At 38.0% G+C, this 10,554-nt stretch overlaps 1 protein-coding gene across 1 annotated transcript in view; it reads left to right on the plus strand.

Annotated features, from left to right (window-relative positions):
* The window catches only part of LOC142750370 (uncharacterized), a 203,265-nt gene extending 192,970 nt beyond the window's left edge, over positions 1 to 10,295 (plus strand). Inside the window, exon 12 of the mRNA XM_075859369.1 lies at positions 7,101 to 10,295. Within this exon, the coding sequence (XP_075715484.1) occupies positions 7,101 to 7,105 (5 nt within the window). The 3' untranslated portion in view covers positions 7,106 to 10,295. The remainder of the gene's footprint in view (positions 1 to 7,100) is intronic.
* The last annotated feature ends 259 nt before the right edge of the window (positions 10,296 to 10,554 follow it).

The raw sequence follows: 10,554 nt of genomic DNA on the forward strand, positions 1-10,554 counted from the left end.
ATTTTGGGGTGTGTTTCTTCATTCTCATGGTCACTTTACACAGAAATCGGTCTTCAAAGTGATACTTTTATGAAAAAAGTGAAATTATATTTTTTTACGCCTGCTTTGCATGAATTCTTACAAAAAAACTGTGGGGTCAAAATACTTACAACACCCCTTAATAAATACCTTAAGGTGTGTAGTTTGCAAAATGGGGTCACTTGTGGGGGTTTCCACCATTCTGACACCTATGAGCCTCTGAAAACCTGGCTTGGTGCAGGAAAACAAAATGTACTTCAAAATGTATAAAATGATTACTAAATTTGTAAGTCTTCCAAATTGCTCAAAAAAAAAATTTTTTTTCAAAAGTGCTGCCAAAATAGAGTAAAGAGATGGAAATATATATTTAATTAAAAAAATTGTGCAGTATGTATGTACATATGTGACATATTGCAGTTAAAAATAGGGAAAAATGATAATTTTTACAAAATTTCTTCAATTTCTCTATTTTTTTATTCATTTCCGCAAATCGTATAAGTCTACTTTTACCACTAAAATAAAGTATAACATGTGACGAAAAAACAATGTCAGAATTACTTGGATATTCAAAACTTTCACAGAGTTATTCTCTGATAAAGTCAGGCATACCAGATTTGACAATTCTGGCTTGGTCATTAAGGTACAAACATGCCCGGTCATTAAGGAGTTAAATAATTTTTGTTGTTGTATATTTGTAAACAAAAATTGTTTTGTCTTAACCCCTTCCCGACATGCGCCGTACATGTACGGCGCTGTCGGGAGGTGCTTCCCGCAAAGCGCCGTACAAGTACGGCACAGTGATTGTGCGGGCTCAGAAGCAGAGCCGGCACTATCACCGCGGGGTGACAGCTGTATTATACAGCTGGCACCCTCCTGTAACTGCCAGGACCGGAGCTATTCTCCGATCCGGCAGATTAACCCCTCAGATGCTGCGCTCAATAGAGGGTTGCTGTGGCAATCGGACGCCAGAAAATGGCGTCCGAGTCTGCCTTGTACGGGAGCCTGCGGCGGGTCCTCATAGGCTTGCTGTCAGTGAATAACTGACAGCGCTAATACACTGCACTTCGTATGTAGTGCAGTGTATTAGAGTAGCGATCGGGGCATCAGGCCCTCATGTCCCCTAGTGGGACAAGTCAGAATAGTAAAAAAAAGTTAATAAAAATGTGGTAAAACAATAAAAACACACACATTTCAAATAAAAATAAAGCTAAACTGACTTTTTTCCCATAGTAAGTCTTTTATTATGGGAAAAACCGTAAAAATTAAAAAAACTATACATAATTGGTATCGCCGCGTCCGTAACGACCCAAACGACAAAACTATTATGTAATTTATCCCGCACGGTGAACGCCGTAAAAAAAAAAACATGAAAAACAACGCCAGAATCTTTGTTTTTAGATCACATCTCCTTTCAAAAAATGCTATAAAAAGTGATCAAAAAGTCACATTTAGGCTATGTTCACACGGAGTATTTTGGGGGAGGAATATCTGCCTCAAAGTTCCAAACAGAATTTTGAGGCAGATATTCCTCCCCCAAAATACTCCGTGTGAACAGCAATTATCGCGCCGTTTTTCGCCCGCGGCCATTGAGCGCCGCGGGCATAAAACAGCGAGATATACGCTTTCTCCTGCCTCCCATTGAAGTCAATGGGAGGTCGGAGGCGGAAGCGCCCGAAGATAGGGCATGTCGCTTCTTTTTCCCGCGAGGCAGTTTTACTGCTCGCGGGAAAAAGACACCGACGCCTCCCATTGAAATCAATGGGAGGCGTTCTCGGGCCGTTTCTGCCGAGTTTTGCGACGCGGTTTCCGCGTCAAAAAACTCTGCAAAAGACCCCGTGTGAACATAGCCTTACTCCAAAATAGTACTAATAAAAACGACAATCCGTCCCGCAAAGAATAATCCCTGACACCGCTTTGTGCACGAAAAAATAAAAAAGTTATGGGTTTTAGAATATGGCGACACAGAAAACAAATGATTTTATAAAAAAAGTGATTTTATTGTGCAAAAGCTGCAATACATAAAAAAAACTATATAAATTTGGTATCGCCGTAATCGTATCGACCCGCAGAATAAAGCTAACATGTAATTTAGGGCGCACTGTGGATGCCGATAAAAAAACCAATAAAAAACTATTCCAGAATTGCTTGTTTTTGGTAATTTCCTTTACCAAAAAATGAAATAAAAAGTGATCAAAAAGTCGTATCTGTTCTAAAATGATACCAATAAAATCTACAGCCCGTCTTGCAAAAATCAAGCCCGCACACCGCTCAATCAACTGAAAAATAAAAAAGTTACGGCACTAGTAATGCGGTGATGAAAAAACATCTCAATGCGCAGGCCGGAGGGGAACATTCCTTCAGTTTCAGGGCCCTAGTATTTAGGAACTAGGAAAGGGAAGGGACATAGCACATCCGCTGGAAGCGAGGGCGCCCATATTATACCATCGCAAAACTTTACCAGTAATATTTCCCAAACTACGAAGGAGAAAAAGTCCCCAAAAGGTGCAGAGCGTTACAAAAGGGGGATAAGAAATAAAACCGTTTATCAGTGTGACACCGGCCTGTGCATAATGGATCGCTTCAGAGCGTAACACACATCTATGGATAATTGTATTATTTACCCCATTATTATACCCTCTTATTATGCCCTGATGTACTCCGCACAGATTACATATGCCCTGATGTGCTCCGCACAGATTACATATGCCACCACATTATAAACGGAAATACCAGCAAAACTCAAACAAAACTACCAAGCAAAATCCATGCTCAAAATGGCGGTCTATTCCTTCTTAGCCCTACAGCGTGCCCAAACAGCAATTTATGGCCACAAGTAAGGCATTACCATACCCGGGAGAACCCGCTTAACAATTTATGGGGTAAGATTCTCTAGGGGCACAACATCTTGTGCGGTGAATGGGCAGATCCGTGGAAAAATTGCAATTTTCACTTTGCACCATCCACTGCGTATTCATTTCTCAAAAACACCTGTGATGTCTAAATTCTCACTACACCCCTTGATAAATGCCTTTAGGGGTGTAGTTTCTAAAACGGGGTCACTTTTGTTTGGTACATCAGGGGTTTTGCAAATGCAACATGGCGTCCGCAAACCATTCCAGCAAAATCTACGCTCCAAAAGATAAATACCGCTCCTTTTCTTCTGAATGCTCCCATATACGTAAACAGCCTATTATAACCACATATGGGGTGTTACCGTACTCGGGAGAAATTACTTTACAAATGTTGGGGTGCTTTTTCTTCTCTATTCCTTGTAAAAATGAAAAATGTTGATCTAAAACGACATCTTGTTGGAAAAAAAAATTATTTTTCATTTTCATAGCTTAATTCTAATTAATTCAGCAAAAAACCTTTGGGATCAAAATTTTCACTATACCCCTAGATGATTCCTCAGGGGGTGCAGTTTCCCAAATGGAGTCAGTTTTGGGGTGTTTCCACTGTACTAGTACTACAGGGGCTCAGCAAATGTAACATGGCGCCCAGACACTATCCAAAATCCAAATGGTGCTAGTTCCATTCTGAGCCTTACCGTGTGTCCAAACAGCCGTTTATGACCACATGTGGGGTATGGTTTTACTCGGGAGAAGTTGCTTTACTAATTTTATGGTGCTTTTTCTCCTTCATTCCTTGTGGAAATGAAAAAAAAATACCTAAACCTACATTTTATTTGAAAAAATGTAGATTTTCATTTTTACGGCCTACTTCCAATAAGTTCTGTAAAACACCTGTGGGGTCAAACTGCTCACTGTACTCCTAGATAATTTCCTCATGGGGTGTAGTTTCCAAAATGGGGTCACTTGTTGGGGGTTTCCACTGTTTTGTCCCCTCAGGAGCTTTGCAAATGCGACATGGCCTCCGCAAACGATTCCTGCTAAATTTGAGTTCCAAAAGCCAAATGGCGCTCTTTCCCTTCTCAGCCTCGCCGTGTCTCCAACAGCCGTTTATTACTACATGTGGGGTATTGTTTTACTCGGGAGAAATTTCTTTACAAATTTTATGGTGCTTTTTCTCCTTTAGTCCTTGTGGAAATGAAAAAAAATTAGCTAAACCTACATTTTATTTGAAAAAATGTAGATTTTCATTTTTACAGCCTACTTCCAAAAATGTTTGCAAAAAACCTGTGGGGTCAAAATGCTCATTTTACCCCTAGATAATTTCCTCAAGGGGTATAGTTTCCAAAATGGGGTCACTTGTTGGGGGTTTCCACTGTTTTGTCACCTTAGGGGCTTTGCAAATGTGACATGGCCTCCGCAAACCATTCCTGCTAAATTTGAGCTCCAAGAGCCAAATGGCGCTCTTTCCATTCTAAGCCCTGCTGTGTGTCCAAATAACCGTTTATTACCACATGTGGGGTATTGTTTTACTCGGGAGAAGTTGCTCTACAAATGTTTTGGTGCTTTTTCTACTTTAGTTCTTTTGGAAATGAAAAAAAATTAGCTAAACCTACATTTTATTTGAAAAAATGTAGATTTTCATTTTCATGGCCTAGTTCCAAAAAATTTTGCAAAAAAAACTGGCCGGTCAAAATGCTTGCTACACCCCTAGATAAATTCCTCGAGGGGTGTAGTTTCCAAAATGGGGTCACTTGTTGGGGGTTTCCACTGTTTTGTCCCCTAGGGGGCTTTGCAAATGTGACATGGCCTCCGCAAACCATTCCTGCTAAATTTGAGCTCCAAGAGCCAAATGGCGCTCTTTCCATTCTAAGCCCTGCTGTGTGTCCAAATAACCGTTTATTACCACATGTGGGGTATTGTTTTACTCGGGAGAAATTGCTCTACAAATGTTGTGGTGCTTTTTCTACTTTAGTTCTTTTGGAAATGAAAAGAAATTAGCTAAACCTACATTTTATTTGAAAAAAATGTAGATTTTCATTTTCATGGCCTAGTTCCAAAAAAAATTTCTAAAAAACTGGCCGGTCAAAATGCTTGCTACACCCCTAGATAAATTCCTCGAGGGGTGTAGTTTCCCAAATGGGGTCACTTTTGGGGGGTTTCCACTGTTTTAGTTCCACAAGACCTGTTCAAAGCTGACATGGTGCCTAAAATATATTCTAATAAAAAGGAGACCCAAAATCCACCAGGTGCTCCTTTGCTTCTGAGGCCGGTGCTTCAGTCCAGTAGCACACTAGAGCCAAATGTCGGATATTTCCTAAAACTGCAAAACCTGGGCAATAAATATTGAGTTGCATTTCTTTGGTAAAACATTCTGTGGTACAAAAAAATTGGATTCAAAATGAATTTCTGGAAAAAAATAATGAACTTTGTAAATTTCACCTCTACTTTGCCTTAATTCCTGCGCAATGTCTAAAGGGTTAAGAAACTTTCTAAATGCTGTTTTGAATACTTTGAGGGGTGCAGTTTTTAAAATGGGGTGACTTATTGGGGGTTTCTAATATCTAAGGACCTCAAAGCCACTTCACAACTGAACTGGCCCCTGTAAAAATAGCATTTTGAAATTTTCTTGAAAATGTGAGAAATTGCTGCTAAAGTTCTAAGCCTTGTAACGTCCTAGAAAAATAAAATGATGTTCAAAAAACGATGCCAATCTAAAGTAGACATATGGGGGATGTTAGTTAGCAACATTTTTGTGTGGTATAACTGCCTGTCTTACAAGCAGATACATTTAAATTGAGAAAAATGCAAATTTTTGCAATTTTTCGCTAAATTTTGGTGTTTTTCACAATTAAATACTAAATGTGTCACGAGAAAACAATCTCAGAATCACTTGGATAGGTAAAAGCATTCCGGAGTTATTGCCACATAAAGTGAAACATGTCAGATTTGAAAAATGAGGCTCTGCCAGGAAGGTCAAAATCGGCCAAAGAGGGAAGGGGTTAAACTTGTATCTAACATTTATTGTTTTATTGAAATATTAACATATATATTCTTTTATATTGTACTAAGCATGTTTTGGCTTGGTACTAAAGAAACGCTTACATAATGTGTTCTGTCTGACCTTTGACCCGCCCATGTTGGCGGTTCTTTCTGTGTTGCAAGCTAATTGGTTTTAATTTCCCTTATGTATTTAAACGTGCGTGTATCACACTGTATGTATTGGCCTGATGAAGACGCCGGTCCGGCGTTGAAACGCGTAGCCCTGTTATTTGCAAATAAATACATTTATTTCAATTCTATCTTACTGTGACATCTGTACTAGCAGCGCCGTTGGTCCTTTTTTCCGTTGTACTCAGCTCTTCCTCTGACAGCAAACTTGTTTTGCTTGTGCATGGACCTGGCAGCAGCTTCTTTGCTTTTGTGACACTTAATGGTGTCCACTATTTAAGGTGAGCAATTTTCCTGATGTTGGTTTGCTCCTGTTCTTATCGCTTTTACCTGAACTAGGTGGCGCCGTGTCTCTTTTTCTTTATTTTAGCTCTTTTAAAACATTCCATCTCATTCTGGCTATAGACCTCGAAACACAGGTCCAGCCAGAATGATGAAATACACTGTTCGTGAAAGCAATCCGCAACACAACACACATAACATCTACGGATTTCATTGTGTAATTTTGCAACTCCATTGAAGTCAGGGGAGAAATTCCGCCACATGTACGCATCATCCACAACAGACAGTGTATGCTGCGGACACCAAATTCCGCACCGCAGCTTATGCTCAGCAGCGGAGTTGTCCGCAACGTCTGCACGAAGATAACTTAAAAGGTGTGGAAACCAATGGACAAACTGTCTGCTGCGGATTTCCAGTGCGGTCTGTCCGCAGCGGAATTCCACAGCAATTCCACCACGTGTGAACGTGCCCTTAGCCCTGTATTTACATCTCTGGCATGAAGCATGTATAAGCATTGTCTTACAAAAAAAATCAACTTGCTTCCTTGTCACAACCAATCAGCTTTCATCTGATTTTTATACTGAGGTCCGTTTGTCTGAATTTCTGAAATTCAATATAAACAGGTGCATTTTGCTTTTTATGTTTTTTTAACCTTATATTATAACAAAATAGACAGAAAGTAAAAGAAAATCCTAAAATGATGAATATATCATTACCATCTCTTTCTGTTTTTATTTTCTTCATCTAATATAAACCTATTTTTTTATTTATTTTTTATAGAGTAAACAAGAAAGTAAATTACCAAGAAAAGAATGGCATCATTGCTGAAAAGTAAAAAGTCTCCTCATAGGCTTGTTTTTTACAAGTCCAACTGGAAGAGGAAAAAAATAATGTTTATTTACTGGTTATATATGTTGTTTTTGTAGAATATTCCTTCAAGATATCATTATCATGCAATGTTACAGTTAAGCTTTGCGTTTTATGTTATGTCAAAACTTAATGTCGGGAAGTTACAGTGGGCTATGTAAACCTTTGAAAGTGGGTTTTTTTTTGTTTGTTTTTTTTTAATAAAAATGTCAGTCAATGTGTTTAGTGCAACTTTATAATTATTTTTTATTAAAAATTATTTTTAATATTTGAGATACAGCTGCTCTGTATTCTGTATACAGAGCAGCTGTATCGTTCGCGGGACTGACATCAAAGTTCTGAACTTGTGATGGATAACAGGTGGATCCTGCGTGTCAGCGACGCATAGGACTTGCTGACATTGAACCCGTCCCACGGACCTGACGGATACAGGTTTCAGCAAACGATACACCTGCTCTGTATACAGAGCAGCTATATCTCAAAAAGTAAAAGAGTTTTTAATAAAAACTAATTTGAAAGTTGCACCAAACACACTTACTGACATCTTTATTTAAAAAAAAATCACTTTCAAAGGCCTTTAATTCTATGTCATTAATATAACAATGAATAATAGAAGTGGAGCCGCGCTTACCCAAATCTGATGTTTTCAATATACTTTATTGCTCATCTTTGTTATTAGTATTTGTACATTTTCCTTTTTTTTTTTATTGCAGAGGATTTCCACCCAAAACGTTAAAATGGCCATATACTATAAAATCAGAAGTTAGGGCGATCTCCAATATTTCACAATTGTTTGTTTTGCTTCTAGAGCTATTGCCACTTTTCTGTTTTGTTGAATCTGACATTTTTGATAAAAGTGACAACAGGAAGTGTAGCCATATTGATAGGCAATTATAAATTGGTTGGCAACTGATGACAAGCTGTCATTTTGTCAGCTTATTCCCTCAATAACCGTTTTACCATGAGTTGCTAAGAAGCTATTTCAATAGTGATAACCAATATAGCTGTTGTGACTTTTGCAAAAATAACCACCACAACTGAATAGAAAAGTAAAAAGAAAAGATAATGACTAAACTCTGGCTAATGCTCCAAATTATTATACTAATATTTCAGTAATATCTTACTTGTTTAAGTTTGGGTGGAAATGCTCCTTAGTATAACATATTAAGAGACATTAATACGTTTTTAAATTGAAGTTAAAGTGTTACCTGTTGCTCAAAATTTAACTTTACGGGGTTGTCTGGTTTCAGCAGATTAATGTTATTTTTTTGTAGAATTAAAAGTTACACAATTTTGCAATATACTTTCTGTAATAATTCTCACAGTTTTCAAGATTTGTGATTATTGTTTTCAAGATATCTGCTTGATTCAGTAGGAAGATTCATTGTTTACTACCAATTAATAAAATTCTGGTCATGTGATGGGCACTCAGGAACATGGCTCTTTACAGTCTGTGTATCAGATCTGTGTCTTCTAATGATCCCAGCACCTGTGTGTCCATCACATTACCATGGACAGAATTTTATCCACTGGAAATAAACAGTGAATGCTCCTACTGAAAAACAGCAAGCAGAGATCTTGAAAACTGTGAAAAATTAATGCAGAAAATATAATGAAAAATTGTATAACTTTTAATTATACAAAAAATAGCATTATTTGTTGAAACCTGACAAACCCCTTTAAAGGAGTTGTGTAGTCACGTACATTTTTTCCACAGATCTTATAATGCTATAAAATAGCAAAAGTAATAGTCCTCACCTTACCAATCCTGCACCAACTCATCCTGAGTCCCATGCTGGTCTAAATTTTACTTTCTCCAGCAATGACATGATTATAGCTACCCGTTATTAGTAATTAGCTGCCATACTAACAGCTGTTTTTCAGCATGGGGTGCAATAAATAGACCCCACATTCGTTCTAATGGTGTGATGTTATAATGTATATTTAAAATTTAACAGTGAAAAAAAGTGAGTATTATTACTTTTGTTATTTTTTAGCACTGTAAAGATTTTACATAATTTTAACCTTAAATAGATAATAATAAAAAAAAAAGTATATATTTATCTTACAAATTCCTCTCCATTTCCCTGCTGCTGGATTCCTGCCGCCCTTTTTGTTAGCACTTTTTGACAACACATCATTACACACCATCACAACAACCAGCAACAGGGAAACACAGAAGAATTGGTAAGGCATTTTTTTTTTTATAGATTCAAAGATATTTTATGTTAATTCTTGGAATCCGTGTTATTCCTTTAAGATCTGTGGAACTTTTAAGACATAATAATTACTTCAGATAACAAATACAGAAACCTGTTCAGTAACACTACTGTTGTATTCTCCTTTGGAGCCAATAGGGAACTTAATTTTTCCATATCTTATCAGTTAAGTCTATCTGGACATATAATCATTGTTAAAGGGAAGAAGGTAAGAAAGACCACTTTTTACCCACTCAAAAACATAAAATTCATTGAGGACAGCAGTTAATAACAAATACATTCTGGCCATCTCACCTTTTTAGGATCTGTCAGATGAAAGAGCTGCAGACACAGCTGAATGTTTAAGTCTTGAATGGAATTAGGTTTTAAAAGGGTTGTCCCGTTCCAAAAAATTGATGGCCTATCTTCAGAATAGGCCATCAATATGTGATCGGTCGGGGTCCGACTCCCGCCACTCTTGCTGCTTTGAAGGGACGGCAGCGTTCGTACGAGCGCTGGTTTCCCTTAATTTCCTTAACTGCTCACATCGCCTACACACTTATAGCGGCGGTTCACAGTGTAACAGACTTCTCCCATTCATTTCAATGGGAAAAGGCTGTAATACTGCGAACCGCCGCTGCGGACCCCTTCGTGCGAGTACTGCAGCCTCTTCAAAACAGCATATTGGCGGGGGTGATAGGCCATCAATAGTTTGGGACTGGACAACAAAAGTAACTTTATACTCAAGATAGTCTTTTTGCCTTGATACTTTTAATAATGTACTATATGCCACTGTTGAAAACAAATGTTTCTTTAATTTTCTTGTTTTGTCTTTTACTTTTCACAATTGACAAAAATGTTTACATAAATATTTAATGTTTGTTTTAATAAATAAATATTTAGAAATGTTTACATGTGTCTCTTGTAAACTGCTTAAAATCTTCTCCACCTGATCTCTCGGCCCCGTTTACTGAACCTTTGTTACTTATAGCCATAATTTCTCGCACAAGGGCGTACAGTCATGCCCTGTAGATGAAGCGGGCACAGGAGCTGTGCGTGCTTCATCTTCAGCGGCTGTCAGCTGTAATACACAGCTGACATGCAGCTGCGGCGATGGCAGTTACCACCGATCGCAGCCATTTAACCCCTTCAATGCGGCTGTCAATTAA

This window comes from Rhinoderma darwinii, chromosome 3 (genome assembly GCF_050947455.1).
Source record: "Rhinoderma darwinii isolate aRhiDar2 chromosome 3, aRhiDar2.hap1, whole genome shotgun sequence".
In the NCBI taxonomy this organism is placed as follows: Eukaryota; Metazoa; Chordata; class Amphibia; order Anura; family Rhinodermatidae; genus Rhinoderma; species Rhinoderma darwinii.